The sequence below is a fragment of the Drosophila biarmipes genome, chromosome X (assembly GCF_025231255.1).
Source record: "Drosophila biarmipes strain raj3 chromosome X, RU_DBia_V1.1, whole genome shotgun sequence".
NCBI lineage: Eukaryota > Metazoa > Arthropoda > Insecta > Diptera > Drosophilidae > Drosophila > Drosophila biarmipes.
In genome coordinates, this window is record NC_066611.1 from 4262017 (window position 1) to 4289902 (window position 27886).

The 27886-nt window shown below is 39.8% G+C and overlaps 1 protein-coding gene across 5 annotated transcripts; it reads right to left on the reverse strand.

Annotated features, from left to right (window-relative positions):
* Positions 1-172: 172 nt before the first annotated feature.
* Positions 173-27546, reverse strand: LOC108033118 (pleckstrin homology-like domain family B member 1). Of its 5 annotated transcripts, XR_001768662.3 has the most exons (12): positions 27050-27546; positions 12774-12888; positions 11239-11323; positions 9245-10832; positions 8899-9074; positions 8155-8834; positions 7677-7812; positions 5649-5832; positions 1840-2276; positions 1646-1778; positions 850-1287; positions 173-794 (listed from the first exon to the last, which is right to left on the reverse strand). XR_001768662.3 is itself a non-coding variant. In XM_017107324.3 (11 exons), exons 2-11 carry the CDS (start codon positions 12886-12888, stop codon positions 1111-1113), a joined length of 3711 nt encoding a protein of 1236 aa, XP_016962813.1. In that variant the 5' UTR covers positions 27050-27546; the 3' UTR covers positions 173-1110. The 5 variants fall into 5 exon arrangements, 4 of the variants coding, with proteins under 4 accessions (XP_016962813.1, XP_050746339.1, XP_016962815.1 ...); XM_017107324.3 differs by having other exon boundaries at positions 173-1287; XM_050890382.1 differs by lacking the exons at positions 12774-12888; positions 27050-27546 and adding an exon at positions 11939-12063 and having other exon boundaries at positions 173-1287.
* Between the last annotated feature and the right edge of the window lie 340 nt (positions 27547-27886).

Consider the following 27886-nt stretch of genomic DNA (forward strand, 5'->3'; position numbering starts at 1 on the left):
AGTCATGTAATTTGTAATAATATTTAGTGCTGTAATTTTTTTTCTTCCAGGAAGTCCCCAATATTTAAAATGAAACCGAATTTTGAGGAACAAAAATATATAATCTAAGTTTTTTTTTTTTTTTTCAACAGAACTATTGTTTTAAATACATGAATCAAATAAAACTCATTTGTTTATCTAAAAAAACAAGTATTTTTATTAACTAGCTTTTATTGTTACACATATTTATAGCTATTGCTTAGAATTAGTTTCATGTTCTCAGTTTCTGTTTTGCTTTTGATTATCCTTTCCAGCTGCCTGAGCAATCGTTCAATTCATTTTAGTCTTGGGTGTAGTGATGGGCAAGTTTGTCCCCACACTCTCGATCCGATTCTTGCAATTATACATTTATCAAAATATATGGTATATTTTTTATAAAATATAATAGGCGTACACAATTATAAAGTTAATAGGTAAATTCACGATGAAACTTCAAGTGTTCAGGAGTCATTTTGGTCGTTACATTTAAATCGTTATACAATTTGTATATGTATATCGTTATAGTCTAGAGTTTATGATATATATGCGATCGTATAGGTGTATGACCAATAATATCAGGGCACGAAAAAATTGAGAAATTAAACTACTGCCAAGGGCGATTGGAAATTACTATCCACAAAAGAAAAAGGGAGTTCAGCAATATCGGTGCTCTGCCACTATTGGTCAAAACACTATAGGGGTATCCATATGATTAGGATTTAAAATGGCTGTGTTAGTAGCATGGGGCTGTCCTCGATTTACATTCACTTCTAAACCTAGCGATAGAAAAATAGTTCTTAACAAGAATATGACAAAGTAAAATGTACATACATTATATAGTTCGATAAAAAATACGTTCTTGACTTTGGTCCAGTACTGAAATCTCGGATTTCGTTAGTTCGCCAAAATAAGAGAAAGTTATAGGTTTCCTTGCCCACTTTGTGTTGAGCAACTGCTTTTTGGTCTTACATGGCTACTGGTTTCTTTTGTTTCTTTGTTATAGTTATTTGAGCTTATAAATTAAAAATCTTTCCCATTTAATGCTGAGACTGTGCACTGGGCTGAAGGGTTCGGAGACCTCCGCGGCATCCTCTAATAGTCCAGGTTGCCCTGGGCCCCAGTGATGATGGCATCGATCCAAATACGGGCCGCCGAATCGGATGCGGCCTGCAAGTTGTAGCTTCGCTTCTTCGTCTTGACAATAAAAGTGCAATGCGGGCGGCCGCTCTTCGAGGCGTTTAAGTGATCCAGATAGACCTCGTCGATGGTCTGTGGATAGGAAAAACGAAATAGTTTAGTTTACATACAAACAATGTGTCGTAAAATATAATTATTATAAACAATGAGTGTAATAGTTTGAAAATATTTGTGAAAAATACAAATTTCCAAACATGTCTTAAATATTTTTATTTCGAGATATAGGGATCTTTAAAACAAACTTAGTAGTTGATTTGTTTTTATTGTTCGGGGGTATTGCAAAGACTGAAAAACAATTATTATGATGGGTCAGAAGTATTGTCTATAGAGTTTTAACTAGTTCCACGAAATAAATATAGTTTCGAGGTATAGCGGTATTTTATTTTTATATTTTTTGGGACTCTGAACGTTATATTTCGGTCATACTCACTGCAAAGTAAGCGCCGCCTCTTGGCTTCCTCTCCGACTTATCAGAGTAGTAAATCAAAGCGCTCCTCTGGCGGTCCAGGACAAACCAGCGCCTCGACCAGGCGTGAAAAGTGGCTCCCAGCTTGTGGAGGTAACTAAAGTTCGAGTATTTCATTTAGTGGCTTTCTAAATGTAGAGCAAAAGCAGGGAATTTACCCGCGACAACTGTGCGCGTCCACAAAGACATGCGGACACAGGTCGATCTGGTGGCCGGCGGTCTCGATGTGGTGCCGCAGATTCAGATCCGGCGAGAAGATGGGCAGGTAGCGGGTGAGCGGGCGCTGGTGCTTGGGCAGGATGCGCTTCCGGTCGCTGGCGGTGCTGCCGCCGCTTCCGCTGTTCCCACTTCCGCTGCCCGCCGACGCCGTATCCTGCGAATTGCTGCTGGCCCGCTTGTTGTCCGCCGCCGGCGACGAGGAAGAGTCCATTCCATTTCCGAACTTGGGCGCCTCGAGCGCCGCATCGCAGTTGTTGGCCTCGGAGAGCGGGCGCGGACTGCGGACTACCATTTGGCCACCACCGACTCCGCCTGCTCCACCTCCCATGCCCAGGGCAATGGCATGGTGCTCCAATTCTGGTTGCGAATGGCGTTGCTGGAATGGTGAAGAAAATCAAATTTTAATAGGCTTTCACTGCTTTGTGTTGCTGCTAAAAATAATATTTGGTCAATCAATTTCGAATAGCCTTTGCAAGTCGTATACTTTTGCCTCTAAAGCAAGTTTACTTTACGATTAATTCCTAAACTTGTTTGTTTTCTGTTTAAATTTGTGAACACTTTTTCCATTTGTATTTGGCCTCACAGTCTTTTTAACTTTGTAATATTCTTTCCTAAAAATGCGTATTTGGATTTAAATAATGTCCAAATACATTTTTAACCAGTTCACATTATTTTGAATTTCGAATTTGTAATATTTTTGCCAGTCTACAAATATGCAGATATAGCCGGACATCTGTATAAGTAGTATATTTCATAAATTCTTTGTCAACACTTAAAAAAATGTGTTTAAATAAATAAATGTGAGAAATGAAAAAAGGCAGATTTACAAACATATTTTGGTTATATTTGGCGGGAAACGCGAAAAACCTGCTCTTAAAAATAGTAAAAAATATTATTTGATTTTTTTAGAAATAATTGAATTATATTTGAATCCATTCTAAATTTGAGAAATTGTAGAAGAGCCTAAATAATTAAAATATTTTTCGACAATTCATTTAATTTGTGTGTTATCAATATTAAGTTTGAAAAATGGTAGAGGCACCATAAGAAATACAGTTCAAATCCAGTAGCCATTTTTTCAATAACAAACTTTCTATCGCCAACTTCACTCACTAGATAGTACAGCTCATTGCGCTGGCGTGCATTGGCATCCGTGCGGCGATGCTGCACGTAAGTCATCCACACGGACATGTCGAGCGAAAATCGGCGGAAGACCGGATGGGGAATATTCCTGAAAATCACTTGCGCTTCCAGTGGAAATGGGCAACTAACTAAGCGATCTTCTGATCTGAGGGGCGCCCAGAAGCGGTTCTGCTGCGACTCTCGACTGTCAGACCATCCGTCGGATCGCGAACGGTGCGCACATGAACATTGTCCAGCAGCCGGAGGATCGAGAGCCAGAAGCTGAAGCAGAAGCAGAAGCCGAACCAGATCGAGGTAATTATACCCGTAATGGGCGCGGATTTTTGTGGCCAATGAACGGGAGAAGATAACGATGGCCAGTCTATTGGCCAGATCGGAAAACGTGTAAACAAATGGGCCAAGAATCGAGGTAGAACGTAAACACGGCCCCGAAAATACGGGGATACGGAGCGCACACGTAACGCGCAGCCAAGAGAGCGCCGCCAAATGGACAACCAAAATAAAAGAAAGCCACGGCAAATATTAAACTTATTAATAAGTGTAGTCCATATAGAATCCGCAATTGAGAGCACGGCGAGGTGGTGGGGTGGCTCTTTTAAAATAAACACTGGCTAAAATAAAACAGCCAGCGAAATGCCGAGGCGGCCAACAACTCGTGACTAACGAGCTGGCGATAGATTTGATCGTCATCCAGGAGGATGGAAGGGTGCACTGGGAGAAAGCATTTAATTAAAGGCAATATCATAAATGAGGTACCTATCCCTTAGAGCAGAACTCGCAATAGTTGTTTTAAATCATCTTTTAGGGCCCTACAAATTGGGATACTTTAATATTTTAATCTAGAAAATATGGGTAGTATTTTAACGCATAATAAACAATTTTAAGAAATAAATCAAACCTAGTAAAATGTTCCTATAATATCATCCAAATGGTTAAATACTTTTTTTCCAGTGCATGGCAAAGAGCATTATGCTATCTAAAATTGCGCACAGGATCGCACTCTTACTCCCACTGTTCTCTTAGTCTTAACCCAATTCTTTAAAGCTCTTGGCACTTATGTATGCCTTCATGATCGTGTGATCTTGAAAACCGAATCATAAATAATAGGGTTGTTCAGAGGTCTTAGATTATGCTAAATTAGGAATATTAGAATGAAACTAATTTCTATATTTATAAAACCTGTTGCTCAGTAATTTAAGAAAATCGTAAACAAAAACAAACTATAATGAATGAAAATCTAAATCATTGAATGGGGGTTTTACTGAGAACTCGCAGCAAAACAAAAAACATTACTCAGAGAATTTCCTAAAAGCTCCGAACACAAATAATCAAATAAATATTAAAAGAATTTATGCGTTTCCCATTAACAAATGGTAATGTTGCAGAAAATGATTGTGCATAAAAGGCACATCCACGATAACAAATTAAATAGTATTTATAATAAAATTTAAAGGGTGATTCATTTTTCAATTGTTCCAGAACACGGTAAGACGTAAAAAATTAAAAAATATACTGAATATTCTAATATATTATATTTATATAAAAAGGAACATTCGCCATAACAAATTTTAAAGTATTTATAATAAAATATAAAGGGTGATTCATTTTGAAATTTTTCCAGGAAACGATGAGACGTAAAAATGTATCCAAAACGAGTTTGAATTTTTTTCTTGAAAAAGAATTTCTGAAAGTATTCCAAAGTAGGACGCGCGAACGAAAAAGTATGAAAGTACGGAAAAGTGATTCTTTAAAACTCGTGGAATCTACAAATTATTCAACTTTCCGAATAACTCTTACTGCTTGAAAGCTCCAACACATTGTTGTGGTTTTGCTCCACTTTGATTGCAATAATTTAGTAGCTCCTAAACATATTAGCAGATAATTCTCAAGAACTGTAATCTGTGAGATACGCATCAGGAATTTTTCAATTAGCAATTCAGTAAATTCCAATCAATGCAAAATAAAGGCAACTCAAGGTAGTTCCACCCTCGTAGTCATCATTCTGGGTTATCAGCTCCGTTCCTGGATCCGTTTATTTACATTTCCTCCTTATCTGAGCGAAGGTGTCTAATCAACCCACAGCAATGCACACGTTGCCTTATCGCAATGGTTAAACCCCTTCGCAGTGCACTTTACTAGGTGTGTACTATTACTATGGGCAAATGAGTTCTGGGCAATTATAATTATAAGCAGCTTATTAGAAATTAATCTGGTAATTGATTAATCAATCTATTTTAGGTCTTGAATGAAATATGGGGATGAACAGGACACAGCCAAACAACGATTGTTTTGGGAATCGAAAAAGCCGTCATGGCAAATTAATAGCAGCATTAATCAATGGTTCCGTGGAATTACAAATTACTCTGGCTCCTCACTAAATACGATTTGTTTATGGTCAGGGAGGAAATGGCTCGTAAACTGGTGGGTGGTGGGATGCGAGTGTGGACGGGGTCACTGGCAACTGCGTTTAAAGCGCCGAAAATTCCCGGAAAGCGGGGAAAATATTACAATAACAAACAGTCCGGAAAGCTTTCGTTCTGTTTGGCCTAGGTCATCGATTTCGCGCGGGTCAAGTTCTAATTTTGTGCTCCGGCTGTCTGCTCACCTGTTGAGGTGTCGTCCCAGCGGTCGTGGCTGTCGTGGGACTGCTGCCGGTGGACTTTCTGTTCTGCACATTGTTCTCCTTGTCGCCGCCGGTCTGTGGCACCTGCTCAGCCACCGCGTCGCCCGGCTTTGGATTGAGCTTTTGCATCTCGGTCTTTTCGAACAAGTTCGCATCTTTGCCGCCGCTGCAAAAAATGAGGGAAATTCACGGAATAAGTATGTGGTGTGTGGAAAACAAAAACTGCTGCATTTCAAAGAAAGGTGTATTTAAGTGTAAGGAGTATAACTCAGCACAGTTTAAAATACTAATAGTGGTTCAGTACAAACTCAAACAAACTTATTGGTATTTTTTTCCAGAAATTTAAATCTCTTGGCAATATTTTTCGATTGCAAGTCACAGATACAAATCGACAAAACACCTTTTTTTACTATGTATTTCATAGTACTTAATTCCCCACAAAATTCACCATGCATTGAGCATAACACAACTGCTGGCTAATAAAGCTTTAGCCCGAGGTGTTTTATGGGTTTTCTCGCACACAACCAATATCATTCTTTTTCTCTAGAATTGATCATCATACCAGCAGGGAATCATCGCGTTGATTCGATACATTGTCTATTGGCAATGACTCATTCCCGGGGGACTTCGATTCGCGGTTCCGAGTTTGTCAACGCTCGAGTTCCAACTGCAAAGCCGAAAGCCGAAAAAACTGACTAAGCGGGCGGACGGAATGGATGTGAATGCACAATCCGAAAGCAACAGTTGGCACACAATTCAACGATTCACTCACATAGATACTCGGCGAACGCACACTGTCACAGGCAATCAGCTGATAAGCTTATCAGCAGCGGTACACATAGAGAAATGTGCTTAACAATGTTTAAGTAGGTATGCATATGACAAATAAAAAAATGGATGTGCTTATAAAAATGTACACATTTGAGATAAGAATTCAAAGCCCTTTGAGCTTTATTTAAAAAAATTAAGTTATACTCGTTTCAATTCTGAATTTTGAAAAACTTCGCGAGATTTATTTCTGTGCATCGAAAAACTGCAAGCACTTCCCAGCGCAAATAAACCGGGAAGACTAAGGAAAATAAATCGAAAGAAAAGCTACTCAGGTGACGTCGTCGCTCGATCGGCAAATGGGCACTAAAATAAAACTCCAATCGGTGGAAGTTTATTATTTGCCCAGACGAATGTCGTCGCTGCCTCTATTGATTTTGGTGTGTGTTTTGTTTGGGGTTTCAATTCAAATTTCAGAGTGATTTGGTAACCGGTTTCCAAGAGGGTGGAGTGGTGGGCACACATTGTTTGGCTATTAGCCGCAAAGTTTGATTAATTGTAGAGGCGCGAGTTCAATGAGTAAACCAACAGGCATTTCCACCTTACACTGGACAACAAAATGCGAGTGTTTCTCCCTCTACTGTCACATTTAAGTGCACCCAGTTTAATAAATCAGAATCAATCAAAGGCTAATTCGCAAAGGCACTTGTGCTATAAATACATTTTGACTATTAATTAATCAACAATCAATTCCTTCAGCTTTGGACAATGTGAACGATAAGATATTAAATAATTTATACTAAACAAGACAAAACTGAATGCAAATAGATAGGAATATTGGCATGAATTGTTGAAGTTGAGCTCTTTGTAATACAGCCATGCCCATAGAAATAGGTATTTAAAGACTTTAATTGCTTGATGTATAAAAAGAAAATATTAAAAAGTGTGGAACTAAAAGCAATTACTTATAAAGTAAGGCTGATCTAGATGTATAATATATCATCAAAATGTTCATTTAAACTGTGATAAGCTAGGGACCTCTAAGGTTTCGAAAAAGGGGAAGCCCCGACTTTGTTGTTTGCCGTCAAATTCAAGTCCCAACCCTGCGTCCAAGTGTAAGTACCACTCGGAGTGCACTTTTGTCGTCGCAGTTCGGGTAATTACTTCAACGGGGAGCACACTTTCAATTAGCTGGGGGTGCAGTGGAGCGCAGGGATGGGTTCCGAATGGGGGTCAACTCACTTGGCGTCCGATTCCAGCAGCTGTTGCTGCTCCACCGATTGCTGGGTGGAGAGCAGATACTGGGTGCGGGCTTCGTCGTGGCTCTTCTTTTTCAGATCGTACATCTTCTGGCGCTCGTGCTCAATGACCTGGTGACCTGCGGAGCATAAATACAAATTTAAGTATTTGGTGTCAGTATGGAGAATACCTTAATATTTAATTTTTGGTTATAAAATTTACTTTGGGAGCATTAAAATCAAGAAGAATTAAGGATCAATGAACCGAATTTAAGTACCAGCTTGCTTGTCAACCAAAACCAAGAGGTAACCCAGTCGGTTTTAGGAACCACTGATGCGAAGCAATACTAGTTTTAAATGTATTCTTGACTTCTATAGCAAAACAAGAATTTTGGGTACTACGACCTATTCGACCTGGTTCGCGGCTTTAGAAGCTGCATCTGTGATACACTTTGTGGACTTAAGTAAAAGGGGTTTCCTACCCTGCTGGGCCAGCAGAAGCTTGCGATTCCGTTCGATCTCCTTGATGCTGTCGAAGATCTTGGTGCTGGCGCCCTGGCTGGTGGAGATGGGCGCATCATTGGCCACCTTGCAGCTGCGATCGATGTCGTCCTGCGAGGGCACTCGGCGCTCCAGGGGGTTCACCTCGAAGCGATCGCCCTGCAGTGAAAGATTGAAGCTGATCTGCTCGCAGCTGCCGCCGCCCAGATCCTCGAAAAGCTGGAGCGGCAGACGCTTGGGCGTACTGGTGTTGGCCTCGATTTTATGGTTATAGAACATGTTCTCGTTTATGCTCTTCGACATCAGATCCTCCTGGTTGCGTCGCTTCGGACAGAGCAGTTCGGCGGAGCCAAAGAGGGACTGGGACATGACGCCGTTGACCAGATTGCTGCCAGAGGATCCTGGTGAGGTGGGCGACCCGGGCTCCTCCTCATCCGGCCCGATTTGAATGCGCAGAGCGGCCAACTCGGCTTCCAGGGTGAGGCGCTGCTCCTGCCGCTTGAACTCCTCATGGCTGGCATGATGCTCGGACTCCTCCTCGAAATACTGAAACTCCAGGTCCTCAAAAGTCTTTCTATCGCTCTCCAAGGACTCGCACACCAGCTGCAGCTCCTCCTTCAGACAGGCGTTGTTTGGTTTCTGCTTCAGCATGGCTCGCAGTCTGAAAAGGAGTGCGTAATGTGAGTTATTTCAATGTAATTTACTTTTTTCGTGGGGAAACTCACTTCTTCAACTGATCCTGCTTCATTTCGATGGACTGCTTCAGTTTGGCCTGCTGGTTCTCCTCCATGACGCGAGTGGCATTCCTTTGGGCTTCCAGGCGGCGCACTCGATTCTGCAGGGCCTGCAGTTGCAAGCGTGGCGAGGCACTGGCGGCCAGGGGCTGTTCTCCCAGTTCCAGCTGAAAGAAAGGGGTTTACTTAAGTTAGTAGATGCTTGAATACTTTTCGCTAAAGGAAGAAAGCTCTGATTGATTTTGAGAGTAGCTTTGGGTTAAAGGGCTACTGCTTTCAAAAATTACAAACTTTGTTCCTTTTATTGATAATATATTTTGGCGCACGAAGCACTTACCTCGAGTCCCTCAATTCCTGCCGAGGGCGGCAGTTCGGCCAGCTCCCGCTTGAGCTGCTTGCGCCGCTGGATGAGCTCCCGGCGCTGACGCTGCTCCAGATGGATGCTCCTCGGTGCTGGCGCTGGTTTCCTGCTCGGCTTCGGGGACTGGGTCAGTGACTCCACGGACTGCAGATTAAGGGTGAGATTGTTGATGTTCTTGTTGTTCCGCTTGGCGGGCACCAAGCGGTCCAGTTGCTGCTGCTTCCGCTCAAAGGACTTGAAGAGCTGTTCGTAGTCGCGCTGATGATTCGGCGCCGGTGGTTTGGGTGCCAGCGGTGGCTTCACCAGGCTGGGCATGGGAATGGGTATGGGTTTGGATGCTGAGACCACAGCGTTAGATGCCTGGGGTGGTGGACTGATGGCCAGGGCAAAGGCGTTGCCGAAAGACACGTCCTTCTTGGGCGACATGCAGTTGGTGCGAATCTTGGTCCGCGGACTCTGAGGCACGTACTTGCCACCTGCAGTTGCCGAGTTGTTCTGGTTAAGATTCTCATGACTGGCCCTCACCGCCGCCGTGGGAGGCACTCCACCAGAGGATACTCCGGTGGACGAACCGCCTCCTCCTCCCGCTGAGGCTGGCACATGGATTTGACCATTGATCTCCACACGATTGGGTCCCAGTAATCGCACATTCTCGTAGCCCGAGGAACTGCTCAGTAGCGATATATTGGCTGTGCTGCCTGCTCCTGCCGTCTGCGGAAATGGTGACTTGTTCTTGTCCCGCGGCAACGAGCCATTGGTCTTTATGCGATTCTGGACGATAGGGGATGACGTTATGCTGGATGTATTCGAAGTATTGTGGGCGGGGGCCATGGAATTGTTCCTATCCGCGTATTCCGTGCAGATCTTCAGCATATCCTCCAGTTCGGCTCCTCCGGCACCGGAGGAAACAGGACCATTATTGATGTCGCTATTGACACCGTTCATGGAGTAGATCTGCAAGCCACCCGCCTTGGGATACCGGTCGTAACGATCGTTGTTCACTTTGGTCAGTAGATCCGAGGAGGCCAGTTGCTGCTGCTGCTCCTTGTAGATCGCCGCATTGCTGGGCACGTTCCAGTAACCACTGTTGCTGCCCACACCCTTGGCAAACTGATTGTTCAGCTGCTTTTCGTTGCGATGATTCTCGGCGAGATTACGGGCAAAACTGGCGTATTTCTGGCCCAAAACGTCCTTGGCCGGCATGTTGACGGTGACCAGGTCGGAGGAGAACACCTTGGGGCACTCCAGCTCGTAGGTGGAGGGGTTGTTGATCGGGTTGATGATGCTCTCGTAGAAGGATTCCAGCTCCAGGGATTGACTCAGCTCGTGGGCCTGCCGCGCCGACTGCGTGAAATCGATCTGGGGCATCGAGATCCTCTCGTTGGAGCCCATCGCCGAGCGCATCATCTGCGCCTCGTCCGGATTATTGAACCTCAGGTAGTTCGAGTTGCCGATCGTGATCATCGCCCCCTGGCTGAGCTTGGTCTCCTCCAGGATGGGAGCCCCGTCGATCAGCAGGCGGGCGTCCTTTTCCGGAACCAGGGTCACTTCGTTGGCGTCGCTCCTGCAAAATGGCACACGTATAGTTGATGTTTTTAGATTTTCCAATCTACATTACATTTTAGACTCTGTTCAAATGTTTATTAATGACTTTAAAAGCTTAGTTATTACAAGGACATATTATTACGTTTGTTTCAATTTCGGTTTATTAAATGATAAAGGAACCCCTTTTTTTAATATTCTTGTATATGGCTAGTATTTAAAATAAAAAAAGAGTTACTCATAATCTTATTAAAATTAGTCATACCATCCAAAGAACTATAATAAATCACATGGGTTGGTTTCAAATTTAAATGGTATCTCAGCAGATATTTTTTAAGAGGATTGTCGAATATTTTTAAACTGATAAAGAGAGTCTTTAAAAGGTGGAATCTAGGGATTGGTAAACAAAAATAGGGAGGAGTCCATACCTGTAGATGGTGCAGTGCAGCGGTCGAACGCCACTTCCATTCAACGAGATGCTGCAGCTGGCTGCCGATCCAATCGTGGTGTCACCTGAGGCGAAATACAAATAGTGAGTATTACTGATTTAAGACTCGGATTTGAAACCGAAAGCTTCGCGTTTGAAGTGGTTTTCGGTAATGTGAGGTTGGAATATTTCAGCAGTCAGTTCAACAGTATTCCTTATCGCTTTTCACATCTCTCTCTGATTTTTTGGGAACAAATATGAAGCATATTCTTACCCTCTCTCTGTTTTGGTACAGTGGAAGGTGTAACTATTGTTCAAAATTCATTTAATTTGATTCCTAAATAAATCTTTCCTTCTTTGTTGTGTGCTTTCTTTTTAATTTTAATTTAAATATTTAATGAAATGATTTGATAAGACTGGAAACCAGATTTTATAAGAACAAATATTACTTTTCTTAATTGAATCAACTATTATTGTAATTTTTTTACTTTTATTGTATTACTTTTAATTTAATAAGTGTATTATTGTTTCAAAGCCAACCTATTTTTAAATATATCCTATTTTTTATTACAATTCGTTAATCACACTTTACTGTTTCACTAATGTATCTTGACCATAGTTTAATAACTCAATTTATTTAAATTTTTTCAATACTTTTCATCCCATTGTAAACCTAAAAAAAGCTTATCGCTGTTGCTCACCGTTTTGTTGTCTTTTGTGCGTTGCTTTCGCAAGACTTTTTTTGAGCGCTTTGTTATTGCTTTTTTCGGTACTTTGCTTATCGCTTTACAAGTGACCTTGCCGGGGCAAAAAAAACACATAAAAGAGAAAAGGCGAGAGCAAGAGAGAGGAAAAACGCGCACGCGTGGCCGCGGCAACAAACAGATCGCGAATGACACGCGTGCGAGGGAGAGGAGCGCAGCCGGGTAACGGTGCGTGTCCAGTGTGCCTATCGAAGATGGCCTCGTGTCACGACCACTTTGCAGCGTGTCACGACATTGCGGTAACAGTCATCGTTTTTGGGCAGTGAATCACTGCAAAAGGAAGTTCACCAAGCGCTTTTTCACAAATTCATCACCTTCCAGCACTGGTTCAGCGCCTTTTTAGCACTATGTATAATATTTGAATAGAGGGATTGATTGAGCGAAGGAGAGTCGCAGAGACATGATTTTGTGCCAGTGGTTAATTATGAAACTGAATTGGAATCAAAAAACTTTAGATGCATGATTTTTAAAATCCATTTTCCATGGATGTTGTTGTTTCTAACTTTACGGGATTTAAGATTTTAAAATTTGAATACATTTGTTTTCAAGGTAGGCATCTGGTTAAAAAAAATTATTTTTGGAAAGTTTTTTAAAAAAAGCATGAATTGATCAGCATTTAAGCGATGTGAAATATTGATCATTAAGTGGTTCTTGCTCAAAAATGTCGCGTCTAGTTTAGAACTTTCGTTGACTTAATACATGAACAATAGTCCCATCTCAATGGACTCCGTGTCACGAGGGGAGGTGAATCCGAAGGACTGACCGCACTCACCTATGTGTATGTAGTGGATGGTAACGGCGGTGCTCAGTCTACCGCCGCCCAGAGAAACGAGGTGCGGATCCGAGGCGGCGACTCTCAGCGACGGATCCTTTTTCGTCAGGGACATCTGCAAGAGGGAAAAGAGCGGGAATCAGAGGGGCGCTCGAGTGAATACCAGGAATTCCCCTGCCATTTGGGAGTTGCATGGGCAGCTGGCCGGTAATTGTTATTGGGTTTTCTCCACTGTTCGCTTTTGGCACACTGTTGAGGGATTTCCAGGGGTTCCCTCATTATAAATGAATGCGTGTGCGCCAGCACGTGCTCGCGAAAGGGAGAAAATTCCACAGCTGTGCTGAATTTTCAATATTTTTTACATCAAATACACGATGAAAAAATATTTGCTTTATATGCCCGTGTTTTTTAATAAAATACCAAGTTCTGACCTCGAAAATATTTTATAACACATGGTTGGCACAATAATACATAAATATTAAAGACTATTACACATAAAATAATAATGCAATACATAAAAACTGAAATTATCATTAACTCTTTATTTCGGAACCAATGTTTTATACTACCCCGGTTTTTACCGCTTGGGTGCCGTTAAAATTGTTTTCCCAACTTCCGAATGATGTCATATGCAGTGACTGACCCCCTTTTCAATCCAATTTGTGACTCAAACTTACGCACTTGTAACTGATAAAGTTGCACTCCTACAGACACATAAAAAATGGAAAAGCAGCGACAACGAAAACATCAATCAAACGACGACAAGAAATGGTGGAAAATGATTTATGCGCATTAAGATGAGGAATATATGGTTATGTGCGCTTGCCTCAGAGATTGAAAACTTTATCGGGCAAACAACGTGCGTTCCCATTTTCCGGCTATCCACTGTGGACACACAATGTGGAACGGTCAACTTTATGGTCGCCACACACGATGGTCCAACAGCCACAGTGATACCAAAGTTATGGATTTATCAATGACATGATCATGGTGACCATAAACTCATATTTCAACAGGGGCGTAGGAGGGATTTTTCCAATGGGGGTTACTATGTACGGGGCCTTGGGACCTACATGTTGTCAATATAACCAAGTTTGATTGTGAATAATTAAATTCAAGAGTTAATTATGAAAACATTTGATATATTTTTAAGAATATATATTTGAAGGTCAGGTTTACATGGTTTCGATCACTAAATATGTATAATTCTCACAAAAAACTGTTCACATTAAAATAAAGCACATCCTAATATACTCTGATCCCGGGGTATTGCCCCCGAAAATCCACCTGGGCACGCCACTGGATTACAGTGATGATCACGGTGATGCCGTCACCTAATCGCAGTCGCCTTTTTGACGTCGGCCACTTTTGTTTTTATGACCCAATTCGGATCGTTTCGGCTCCGTTTGCTGCACTTCAGCTTTTCGGGGAGGCAGGGAAATGCCGGCCGGGAGATGGAGATGCGGCCGAAGGGGGCCCCATTTCGAAAACCGTGAGGCGGGGGACACCCTCGAACGCAGCCATTTCCGTGCCCCAAAAATAAAAGTGAAAAGTTTTATGCCCGGTGCGGCGACTCCACACACATGGATCTTTCTCCCTTTCCGCTCCTCCACACACACGCCATTTTTACCTGTTGTATCTCTTTTTTCGGCGAGTGTATGTGTGCCTTATCAGAAGGCCGCATTTTTCATTTATTTGTTTATTGTTGATTGATTAGGCTCATAACGTATTCGCCGCCAATGATTCAAGCCAGCATATTCCAGAATATATCCCGTATCAGTGGGCTATAAATGTAGGTGGGAAATGCGATACTCTTACTCGGCTATCATCAAAAAAGTATTCACTCTATCCATAGAGTTTAGTTTTTGAATGAATAAATGTATAAGGAAATCGTGTTTAGAAAATTACATAATTTTTCGATTACGAAAATGGGCAATATTGGGTAATAAATCAATGGCAAAATCTCGTATTGATTATTGGCTTTTCTTGGGCAGTTTTTCGATGCACTCTCCAGTTGCATGTCAGCTTCCAAATTCAATTTCCTAACCCATTGAGCGCCACTTTCGCTTTCCGTCTAGACGCTTCTTCGGTTTTACTTTCAGTTTTTTTTGTTTTTTGGTGCCCCATCATCATCAGCATCATTATAACCACGATGATGAGCGACTCTGGGGGCTGTATCATCAGCATCAGCCGATCATTACAACAAAACATTACGAAATGCATTTCAGCTTTTGCTTTTATTTTATTTTCATTTCTTCTTGCCTCGCTCAAATTCTGTGGCACGTCATCTTGTGTGACTGGGCACGGGAAAACATCGACAAAAAAGCCAAAAAAAAAACCAGGGAAAAATCCACAAGACGTGTAATAAATTACACCGAAGAAAGGCGAGACAACAAAGGCGATTTTAAAGTGAATCAAATGGTCTGGAATAGTTGGTTCGGGCAGAGAAAAACCAATTCAAGCCCAAAAGTGAGTCAGAGGAAGCGGCCCAAGATGCGTTCCGCAATTGCCTCCTTTTTCTCTGATTTTTCTTGTTATTATAGGCTTTTTATTACCGCCTACAAAAGAGGTATTCCACTTTTATTGAGATAAGATAAAGGCAAACGGAAAATCATCGACAGAGTCGAGCGAGATATGCCGCGAAACCTGAATTATGTAAAAGCCCTGTGGTCGATAAGATTCATATTTTTCATACTCCAGTCGGTTAGTAAGTATACCCAATAATAAGAAAAAATATGAATAATATTTTAAACAATATTCCCTATAAGCTCATTTCGAACTACATTATTTTAACCCCTGCTGCCCGCAAAAGCTGAATCCATTATGTGGCACGTGTGTGGAGGGCAGGGAACTAAATATATAAAATATGGCATGGGACCACGAAGATGGGGCACCTCACCAGACTCACAAGACAAATAATCAAACAAAAGAGTGTCAACGCAATTAACAGTTTCCTTTTCCCTCATTTTTGCCACCCCGTTTCCTCATTAACCCCTCGACCTCCCTGAGATTCGACGGCCCTCCCCCATATAGCCCCTTACCCTACTCGAAGCCCCCCACAAATGGTTCGACTTCAGCCTGATGAGCTCCCTCTGATGATGAATACATTTTTGCCATTTTTAGTTGACTTTATTTATAGAGAGCAAACACAGCTGGTAAATACACCTCCCATTCTCCCCCGTCAGGTACACAGGAAGAAAAGCCACGATAATTGTGGACCATGTATTATAGGGGGTATTTCCGTTCGACATACATAGAGTTAGATATGTGGTATTTTAATACTCCTGGGGTATGGGGTGTTTTAACACTCCTGTATCTATGAAAGACGAGCGTATTCAGTTAATTCTTTTATAAGAACAAATAAAAGAATTTATTGGTAAATTTTACCAAAAAGATACTAGATAGATAGTAAATAAAATAAATACTAAGTTGTGAATGTTTTGTTGTTACAAAAGTTACTATTTCATTGGTCAAGTGATAAATTCGATGGGCTGGTCACATTTAACCATTATATTGCTTGATTTGATCCAATTTTGTGTACCTTTATCATTTGATTTTATAAAGCATTTTCATAAATATGTTAGAGGTATTTTATTATGTATAATTTAGATTTTTCCTTATTTTAATAATCTTTTTAACAATTTAACCAATGTATTGGTTAAAGTGACCCAATACTTAATTTTGTGTAGAATTTAATTTTATAAAGCAAGATATAACTTGGAAAATATGCTTAAAAATGTATTTATTATTTTTTTCTGGATCAATGTGTTTCCAATTTATCAAAAGTGTAAAAGCTACATGCAAGGTGCATTTCCAGGCCAACTGTCAATATTTTCAATTGGCAAAAAACTCGGTTGTTTGTTTGCTTAATTTTGGGTTGCTGTCAGCTTGGCTCCATTTCAGTGCCAAAAATCCAACGCATTCCGCAGACAAGTTTTCTTTTCTCGCGGGGGCTGGTGGGCATGGCCCGAGGGCGTTTGCTAATGGCATTTCGCTGTTTCAAAGCCAAACAAATGCCAAATGTAAGCCGGTGTGGAATTCAGCTGGAGACGTGACTTGAACAAGGGAATTAAGACCCTTGGATATAACACACTCATAAGAACTTCCGGTAATTGGAACTCCACCTAAAAGTACAACTTGTGGTTCCAACCCACGTTCAAGGAAAAATTCGAAAACGTGTCATAAAATAGTAAAAAAAAGTTGTGCTAAAAAACCAACCCTTGAGACCAGTTGGTAAAATTGGAAATTTGATTAAATTTATAACTATATTTTGAACCCATTTAATACAACACTGATAGTTTCTGTCTCTAATGTAGTAAATATAATATGAAAAGCCATATTATGAAAGAAAACCAAACTTAACATTTGTATTTATTCAGTTTTACATTTATAATGGATATACAAATTATAATTAACTCGCTAAAACCTTATACAAGATATGAATCATAATGACATGATTGGCATACAACAAAAACCCAGCGAAACCCTATGTGGATTCCATAGGTAATTAGCTGAAATGCGACCACATTTGGAGGGTTTACCGCACCATATCTTAGGTACAGTACAGCATATTGAGAACGCGAACCATAAATAAGTGCTCATGCTCGCCCATTTGGGCACCTTAATATCTCAAGACCTTCGGGGACATCAAATAGTATGAAAAGTCAGATGTGGAACAACCTAACAAGAGACACATTCACATGGCTGACACAATTGCGAGCACATTTGGTGGCTATAAAAATATACAAACATAATTATCTATGCAAACCGAAATAAACCAATTTTATTTTTTTGCAAATTGTGAATTAAAGTCATCTGCAAAGCGGAACCAAGGCAAACAGAAAACAGATTCAAAATGCCACAACAAATAAATTGGTAAGGGTACAGTTGCCAAATGGAAACAACAGAGTATTTTAATAGTAATATATAAATTATTGCAGGCTTTTCAGATTCTTTTTTGTACGCTTTATTTAGTGAAATTAATAAAGTTCAGCTGCATTTTACTTACGACCCAATGGCTGGCTATTTCGCGAAGGTCAGTCGACACAGTTACGTGCGTAAAATTAAACATAAATAAATAGCAGGGACAGCAGGGAGTGGTGGTGAAAGGGGGGCGCACGCCCATGCCTTGTGAATAACAAAGCGCAACCCACATCTGGCACCACGCCCCCACCCACGCCCCCTTTTCCGCTTAGCAATAAATAATGTGTGAAAATTATCGTCGCGTTTATTTTACCTGTCGCAAGTGGATGATTGTCAAAGGGTCTTCGACTTGCCCCCCTTTGTTCTATTGCTGTGACACAGTTTTAGGTCTATTAACACGTTCCAAGCTCCACCCACGCGAAGAGAAGGGTGACTTGGAGTTGTGGGCGCCACTTGGGACTCTCAAAAGGCCGGCAAACAAAAAACGAGCAGAGATGACAACAAACAAAGGAATCTTGTGCAAGCAGCAAAGTCACGAAAAAGTAATCTCCGTTCAGCATTCAGTAGTTAAATTTTATCTGAGAAGGAAGTTGGAGAAGTATAAATTAATCACATTATAAAGTGTAAGTATCTTGGAAGTTTATTTCTCATAAGATGAATATTCTCTTATAACTTATATTGTACAAAAGTAGAATCGTCATAAGTTGTTTTAAGTTTTAAATATACATTTTGTATAACAAAAAATATAAATAATATTTTTAGAGCCTTTATAGTTTAAATATTTCAATTAATAATCATAATAATTTTAATGAGGTTTCAATTACATCTTCGAGAGACAACAGCTGTAATTAAATTTATTACAAATATTAGAAATTTGGTAAAATCTTTCGAAAACCTTTTTGTCACATAGCTTATTTTAGTTTACAATTTACTTGCATTTTTTTAAACTATATATGTAGGTACTTTTTATCAATAACAATTATATGAAATGTCATAATAATATCATAATAATATAATATCATATTATAATTTGAAGATTTCAGTTAATAATAATCTTCTTAAAAATTATTTTATAACATCTCCTTTCATCTTCTTCATCGTCTTAGAAATGTATTACTTTTTCAAAAACCGATCTATTAGGGACTAAAGCTTTTAAAATCGACATACTTTCCAACAAAAAATACAGACACCAAATGAAGTGACTTAATTATTTTATGATCTCAGTTAATAACAATCTTGTGGACAATTCTCCAATTACATCTCCGAGAGACAACCGCTGGAACGAAATTAATTAGCAGACCTGATTTGCAGGCCATCTCTAGATCTCCGATCCTCCATCTTCATCTTCGATGGGGTTGTGTGGGGGCCTCTGTGTGTCAAGTGGCTTGTTAATTATGCTCATGACTGCGAGAGAATTACCCAAAAATGGGGAGAAAAGGAAACCACACTCGAGCGTCTTTGGGGAAAAACAGAAAAAAGAAATCTAATTAACACACAATTTCAGGCAGTTCTCAGTCGCCCGACTCGCCGATGCTCATCTCCAACCAATTGAGTTCAATTGAAGTAACTAACAACAATGGGACACCATTTGTGAATCATTTGTGGAAACTATAACAAAGTCAGGGGGAAATTGCAGAAAGAGTGCCGGGCCATGCAAATGCAAACAAATGCGTGATGTCATCGCAGAGGCAGCAGGAAAGGCAGTAGCATCAAGGCAATTGCATTTAACACGACAACAACGAAGACAAAGCGTGTACCACAATCAGCGGGCCAAGTTGTTGGCGTGCACTGGCAGAAATAATTGCTTGATCGCTAAAAAGGGTAAGCAATATTTGGGCATTCTGTTTAACAGCTGATCCATACAACTATGTTTACAGAATTTTAACTTAAAACCAGGGTTGCCACCCTCATTTATTCAAAGGTGTGGTTTCAAGTTCTTAGTACCTCATTTATAATTTTTGGCATATGTTGAAACATGTTTCCATTTCTAAAAATGTTTATTACTGGTTATTATAATTTGAAAAGAGTTTTGAATTTTCAACAATTCAACAATGGTACTATTTCAAAATCACATTTCTAATGCTTCTTAATAATGTTATATAAAAATGATGTTATTTTATTTTAAATTTCAATTTGTAATGATAAATGCAGTTTTAATCACCTTTATATTTTATATCTAATTAAATAAAACGTAAATATTACATTTGACTTGGTGACCATCAAAAATAATAGTGCTGATAGTTTTTCATAAAATATATCTGTAGGTAACTAATTTTTTCCCTGTGCACCTGTTACTGTGGCTGTTTTTTATGGCTTTTGTCTTGCGATTGTGTGGCAGTTGGGGGGTAAAGTAATTCAAAGTAAAGTGAGGCAAAGTGAAACAACAAAACTTGATTTGACTGGATGACTTCATTAACGGAACACGCAGAAAACAAAGCGAATTTACATGCACACATTCATGGCGTACAAACTGCAAATTAAAAAAATCAACCCATTACGCAAGCCCATAATTATTATTAATATATTTCCAATGCAGTTTTTCAACCGCAAAATAAAATAATAACAACCGCACTAACATCTTATAATGAGATTATAATTTTGTGTTAAGAAGTGAATGCAAAAAAGAGCACTATATAGCTCCGAAATGTTGTTTTAAGAATATAGCAAAGGGCTCCTGTTTTAGTTTTTATTTTTAGGTGGGCGTGTTTGCTTTAATTTATTCAGCTTATTGATTCAATTAAATTCAACTTTGCGCAATGCGTTTAATTAAAGTCAGGCCCCAAGACGCAAGCGAAGGCCATCTTTGTCCCACGCAGAGTGCGTGGACTCCCGGGCGCACAGGGGTTAATGGTGGGGTTTGTTGAACTCTCCGCCGCCGCAACAACAAAAACAGCAGCCACATCGAAAAAGGGCAGCAAAACCACGCTTTTCCCCGTCTTTTTGTTTTTGCACTGTTTACGGCCGGAAAACGGAAGCGCCTGTTTCGGCATTGTTTATTATTGTCTGCATTTATGCTGCGCTGCCCATTGTGAGAATTATGAATGTGCGTTTGTGGCTATGGGCTGGGGCCCGTAGGGAATGCCACACATGCACGAGTGGGTCTAGCGAGTGGCCCAGGGCATGCCACAGAGAACGGAACTTGCGACTAGAAAGCGGCGAAATGGAACGACATGGTGACACTGCAATGGGAGCACCGATGTCGTTGCCAAAGGTGTCGCCTCCAACTATCGCCACATGTCGCACGGACACGTACACTCGGCGAAACGAAAGCCAGCGGATCCCTGACTTATTTATATTTTCAAACGACCTTAAAAGAACAGATCTCTGGATACTCCGCCTTGGTTTCGAAACGTCCGTTCAGAGATTTATAGATGGGAGAAAGTAAATACTCTGGAATACTCTTTATAAAATACAAATATACACTACATAAAATATACCATTAGATCTTTTGTTTTATTTTAACTTTAAATTTAAGTACATTTTATTAAAAAACGTAGTTTGAAAATATTTGAGAATTTTTTTGTTACACATTTTCTCTGTGCAAAGACTTTATAAAAACTAGTTATCTGAAATAATCGCCAAAAATAATAAGTAGCTGGTATATTATTATAACTACTGGGGTAATTTTTTATCTTAAACATCATACACATGCACCATGTAATAAATATATAAAGATTTTATTAAGACTATTCATGTACTAATACTGTATTAAAACCACCATAAAGAAGGAAGTTGTGTTCGCTATGTTCTTGTGATGTTCTATGTTCTGGCTATTAATATTATTACATTTTGACAAAATAGTTTTTTGTTTGACCAATCATCAATGTTTTGTGGCAGTGTGATATTTCTCAAAATGATATTTTTATGTGACATAGAACATCAAGGAATTGGGGTTACCTAGCTGCCGTTTTTTTCAGTGCACAGCCGCATATTCATCACACACACACACCAGTATGGACGCACCATTAAAGATCAGCGACGGTGACAAAGTGCGTCCGGTTTTCAAAAAGTGTCGGATGCAAATGTGCCAAGCGGCGAGGAGTGGGTGGAGCAGGGCAGCGGAGGAGCTGTCCGATGGGGGGAGGAGGAGCCGCAGGGAGATGGGGGGAAAAGTCATCGAATCGGGGGAGAAAACAATATTGGCAAGGCTCTTTTTGCAGGGAGGGAAATGGAAATCGAAACATGTGCAGCGGTGGAGCGGTGGAAATGCTTCTGCTTCTGCCTCTGCTTCTACTTCCACCGCTTCCACGCTTTTCCTTTCCCAACCAGCTGCAACACCATAAAGTGTGAAATGGAAAAACACATTAAAAGAGCGGGCACAGGGGTGGAGCGAGGGGTGGCAGAACAAAACATATGCTGGCGGCCCGTGGAAATGCGGCACAGTGGGTCACAGAGTGTTAAATCGTTAAAGTACGAAAAATATTAAAACGCGACGGAAGCTCGTTAAATTTCCCATTCGAAAAGTTCCAAAATTAAATTTAATTGAATGGGAACGAGAAGGCAATTAAATACAAAACTTAGGTTTCTCCACTCAGGCTGGAAAAATAAAAATTAAAGGTGATAAAAATACAGCACATCTTAAAAATTTTTACAAATAATGAAGAAAATATTTGGCGCATATTAAAAAGAAGACTTAGAAATTAAAAACAAATTGAATTTGACCAAAAAATAACTAATTCTAAAAGTACAGCCCAATATAAAAAAACTCAAATAAACAAACAAATCATTTGGCTATAATCGAGTGCTAAAGACTAAATAAAGGGAAAATAAGAAATGCACTCATAGTTCTCCTGGGCTTGCGGAAACTTGAAGAGCCCCTTACGAGGCTCTCGGACTTTCGGGAACAAGATCTTCAAAGGCGATTCTAGAGAATTCCTATTGGGTTTTTGCACAACAAGCGCTATTGTTTCTCCCTTTTTTTGTTTGTTCTGCCGGGCAGTGAAATTCGAGGAGTGGGGAGCAGTGGGGGATGGGATCCCGAAACCGATTCCCCAGAACGCCGTCATCCATCTTGCACTTGGTGCGACGCCATTTAACGCCCGCCGAGCAAATAAACTTCTCAGGAACGGAATGCCACCCACCGAGGACGCAAAAAGCATCGGAAAATCGGACTTCATCCCATGCATTTCGCCTGGTCAGCAGTCTGCTGGAGGGCAGTGTAAGTGTCCACATCTGTTTGCTCATTTGCTGACACACAAACTGCAGGCCGGGCGGAGTTTTATGCTTCAATTTCAATCTTTGCCAATGCTGTGTTGATGTTTAAACGAGCTGTCCGCCGACGAGGCGGAAGAAGACAGAAGATTTTTATGTTGTCGTGAGATGACTTCGGGATTTTTTAAATAAAAACACGACTTTTAACTGAATTTCCAAATAATAATAATAAATAATATTTATTTTACAGTTCAATATTAGTGAAAATACTATTTTTTCATAATATTTAACAAAGTGTTTTCATATTATTATGTGCATTCTTTATAGTATTAAAGAAAGGTGTTTATTTACCACACTTTATTTCTTTTAAACCTTTTAAAAATAAAATATTTATGTGCAGTGGCGCCCAAGTCCCCGTGGAATAATTAATTAAATACCTTTCAACGTGGGCTGAGAGTCTGCAGCCCAGACTGAGCTCATTTCTTGGAGCAAACAGCTCGGGCGAACAAAAAGCCCGGCGAAAAATAACAATTGTTAGGTGAGCCGGCTAAGGCAACAAATTAATATAAGGCCATGACAACAATCGAGCGAAGGAAAATCAACAAATTCGAGCCAGTAATATCCAGCCCACCTAACGCAATAATTTAGCAAACATAAAACTAGCAAAAAGCCTGCAAAAAGCGTGGAAAAAGGCGGAGGAAGTGAGGAGTGGCGCTCAAAATCGACTTGAAAATGATCTAAAACAGATATTGGAACACACGAATATCGATCAATACGATTTGGAGTTGTTTTAATTGCCAGCCATTATTTAAAGGCGATAAAAGCCACTAAATTACAGCTTGAGCGTGAAAGTTGCTGCATTTATTGGCCGTGTACTAATTTGAATACAAATCAAATACAACATCGTTTAGATTTAAATAATTTGAATTAACACTTTACAAGATTATAAAAAGTTGTTACATAAATACGTGTATAGAGCTGTTTAGGAGTTTTTAATAAACATTCGAACATTATTTTTATTAACACACGTGTTTTTCATTAACTTTTTTTAGCTTGCATTATATTTTCCCGCTCTTCAAGTTGCCCTTTTTCCTGAGGTAGTGAATAAGTGGTAATATAAATGGTAATAAGTCAAACAAAAAAATACAACATCGTTTGGAGTCAAATTATTTGAAATACCATTTTAAAAGCTTTTAAAAAATGGTTGTATTAATAAGACCATAGATTTATCTGCCTTTTAATTTCCTCAAACAAGAGCTTATGATTAAGAGCTTTGCATAAACATTTGAACATTATTTCCTTTAACCTGATTTTTTAAGACAATTTGTTTTAATTTTCCTTATTTTTCCCGATCTTTGTTGAACACGGTTTGAGGTAGTGAGTAAATGGCAGTAAGTATTCGTACGCCAAACAAATTAAATATAATATAGTTTAGTTTTTTAATTAAAAAAAATGGTTGGATAAATAAGAGTACACATTAACCTGGTTCTAAATTAGATTTTTCAAGAGTTTAAAATTAGGACCTTTTTATAGATTCTAAACATTATAAATTTTTATAAATTTTAAATTATTTTTTTTTTAATTTTCCTTGTTTTTCCGCTCTTTGCACTACACTTGAAGTCGCCCTCGTTCCTGAGGCAGTGAATAAATGGCAATATGTATTCAAACGCCAAACAAATTAAATATAATATAGTTTAATAATTAAAAAGAAACACTTTTTAAGCGTTTAAGAAATGGTTGGATAAATAAGGGTACACATTAACCTGGCTTTAAATTATATTTTACGAGTGTTTAAAATTAGGATCTTTTTATAGATTATAAACTTTATAAATTTTTGTAAATAAAAATTCATTATTTTTTTAAAATTTATTTTAATTTTCCTTGTTTTTCCGCTCTTTGCACTGCACTTGAAGTCGCCCTCGTTCCTGAGGCAGTGAATAAATGGCAATATGTACTCATAACGCAAGTCAAACGTTGATTTTCGTCTTGAACTTTGCTTTGCTTTTTTCCGCCTGCCTTTGTTGTTTGCCCTTTTTTCTGATCTCAGACACGTTCCACTCGCGTTTGAAATTTCGCAGCCCGAAAAAAGATACAATAAAAAACACAATAAAAGAACAGCGAACTGCGGTAATATAAGCCCTGAACAAGTTCTCGGGTAAATAATTAAATATGTATCTCGGCTCTTTATATTCGCTGGTTATTTGTGTGTTTAGCCTGGCTATTCATTCGCTGGCCTTGCCATTCCCAGTGATGCCAGTTTGAGCAATTTACATAATTCCAGTCGCTGGGAATGGGTTTTGTGGCCCAAACCGATAGTAATAGTGACTACTTTTGGACGTCATGCCAGCTGGCGGAAACGCGCAGCGCTATGCAGTAACTACAATCTGCTTTCCACCTCCAAGACGCTGATTTTCTTTATAATTTTCAATTCAATCTCAAGTAGGCATAGATGATGGGTGGAAGCCGGAATCTACTTTTATAAGGTATGAAAAGGGGCAAGGCTAGAATTCAGAAAAGATACAAATAATATTTCGGATTTGGCATCTTATAATTTTGCAAAAATTTCCCTATTAACATATTATTTTGCCGGTAATAGTATCTTTAAAAAAGTAAAAGGGGAAACAAATTGAATTTAACTACACTGTTTACTTACAACATGAACAAAAAAGGATAGGAGTAATAATATTTAATACTTCTTAAGGTTTGGGGTTTATGCAATTTATTTTAAAAAATCTATAAAGATGATTTAAAACCTATTTTATTTATAATAAATTCTTTAAAAAGCGGATATAATCTACTTATATAAAATAGACCAAAAACCTTCCAAGTGAGGAACATTTTAAATATGTAAAATGATTATTTTACACTTTCTCGGATACTAAACTTCAGTATTTGCAGTACACTGCCGTTTACGGTGATAATAAAATGTGAATACCCAACTAACTAACAAAAGCAGTGAAAAACTGTTGTCGAGAGGTATCGAGGAACGGACTCACATGGAACACGGAACCGAATCGGAACCCGTGCTGGTGGAGTGCATCCACATCCACATCCACTCCGGGGTTGCAGCCGGTTCGGAGTTCATTGTGGCTGCAGCACAGTGGCGGCCACGCCCCAAAGGAAAAGGCAAAGAAACGCGCAACTGAACTTTCGCAACTGCCGTCCCGCCTTAACCCCCGAAAGGCCGCCGCCGCTTAACCCTCGCCAGCCGCTGCCACCACAACTGACCCACTCAGTCGAGAAGCCCTCTCTCTCCCGCCTGTCTGAGCCGCTTTTTATGGAAACCGGCTAAATTCCATTTGATTTGGAAGTCGGGCCAAGAGCCAGAGCCTCGTCTTCTTGTCATCATTTCTTGGCTCGCCTTGCCTTTTCTTTCTTTCTTTCCCTGCACGGAGAGAAATCAGTGTGATTCCCACGTGTTACTACACTCAAGGCCCCAAAAATGCATTAGCTATGGCCATTTTGGACCTGAACAGGTTTTTTTGCTTACAGTATTTTGTTTAAAGAACTTGGAACTGGCTTTGGCAAAACCACAAGTTTCATCCTGAAGTATTACTTTTTTTGGCAAGAGTGAGTGTATGAGATAATAAATTAGCTTACCAAATAATCTTATCTTTTTCGGCTCCCTTGCTTACGTTTTAGGATTTAGGGTTCTAAAATAGCCGCTTTCAAGATGTAAATACATGTGAGTTGATAAAAGTTAAAGGGTTAAACTTCGGGAAAGACTACACAGTGTGCAGTAGGTATTAAATATGGTTTAAGGTATATTTAAACATTGTATGCTTAATTGCTTAATTTGATAAATAAAGTATTTTTTAAGGCAAATATTTATTACTTGCAGCTATTGTACTTCATATTCGGTAATATACTTTTAATTTAAACATTGTATGCTTAACTGCCTAATTTGTTAAATAGAGTATTGTTTAAGGCAAGTATTGACTTATCAATTTATGTAGTTATAGTACTACATATTCGGTAATATACTTTTAATTTAATCATAGTATTTTTTAAGGCAAGTATTGATTTACCTTTACATGCAGTTAAACTTATATATATGCTTCTTTCCATTGAATATGAAGACTAAATATTTTCAGTGCACTGATGATTTTTTCCAGTGCACTGCATTTCACTCGACTGTCAAGGGCCTCCTTTACTACTCTGCTTTTTTGAATAAAAAGTAAGATAACGTAAGATGGACCCACCTTACGACTTCCTGCGGCTGCTGCGGCTGCTGCGGCTGCTGCTCCGGGAGTTCCTTGAAATTGTCACAGTTTTCGCCCGATTTGCATCCAATAACAACAAAAACAGCAATCACAAAAAGCCGCGCAAACAAACAAACCAACACGCACGCACGCCACACACTCACACACACACAGCGGCGCGTGAAACGGGTTTATTTGCTGCACACAGCAACAACAACAAGAGCGGCGAAAAGGAAACCGCAATCAGCCAAGGATAAAGTGCGACTTGCAACTGAATTCCACCGCCTGGCCCGCATTATCGTGCGCCCCAATTTCTCTCAGTGCAGCGGCGGGCAACAGGCAGAGCGTTGAAAAAAAAAACAAAACAAAACACAGGAGTTGGGCGCAAAAAAGGTAAATAAACGCACGAAACGCCGAAGACGGCTGCAACTTGCGACAGAATCAAACTATTTACTTTCGAACCGAAGCCAGCGACGCACCAAAAGCAACAACACTGAGCAGTGTGACCCGCGAAACTATCTATGGTAATGCTGGCGGTGTTACCGCTTCCTAAAATCCCAAAATAGAGGTATTTCTGAAATGCCAGGTGCGTGCCACCGCTAAGTTAGCGCGTACACTCACCCATCAATCGACTGTTGGACCATCTCCAATTGGGTTATCGTCTGTTATCGGTTTTCGTTTTCTATTACGATTTGAATGCTGGTGTTCAAATTTGAAATACTTCTTTAACCACAGACAAACAAGTGATTACTTTTTATCCAGTAAAAATACAAGCAAGGAGAATATTAAAGTTAAAGCGATAAACAGCCGAATGGGTTGGAATCGCGAAGAAACAAA

Bases quoted from the DNA above. Each gene is read 5' to 3' on its own strand.
- LOC108033118 (XM_017107324.3), bottom strand. From the start codon at position 12,888: ATGTCCCTGACGAAAAAGGATCCGTCGCTGAGAGTCGCCGCCTCGGAT. The intron at 7,813-8,154 runs GTAGGAAACCCC...TATGCTCCGCAG, and splicing joins GCTTCTGCTGGCCCAGCAGG to GTCACCAGGTCATTGAGCAC. The intron at 1,288-1,645 runs GTGAGTATGACC...TCCTATCCACAG, and splicing joins GAGGCGGCGCTTACTTTGCA to ACCATCGACGAGGTCTATCT.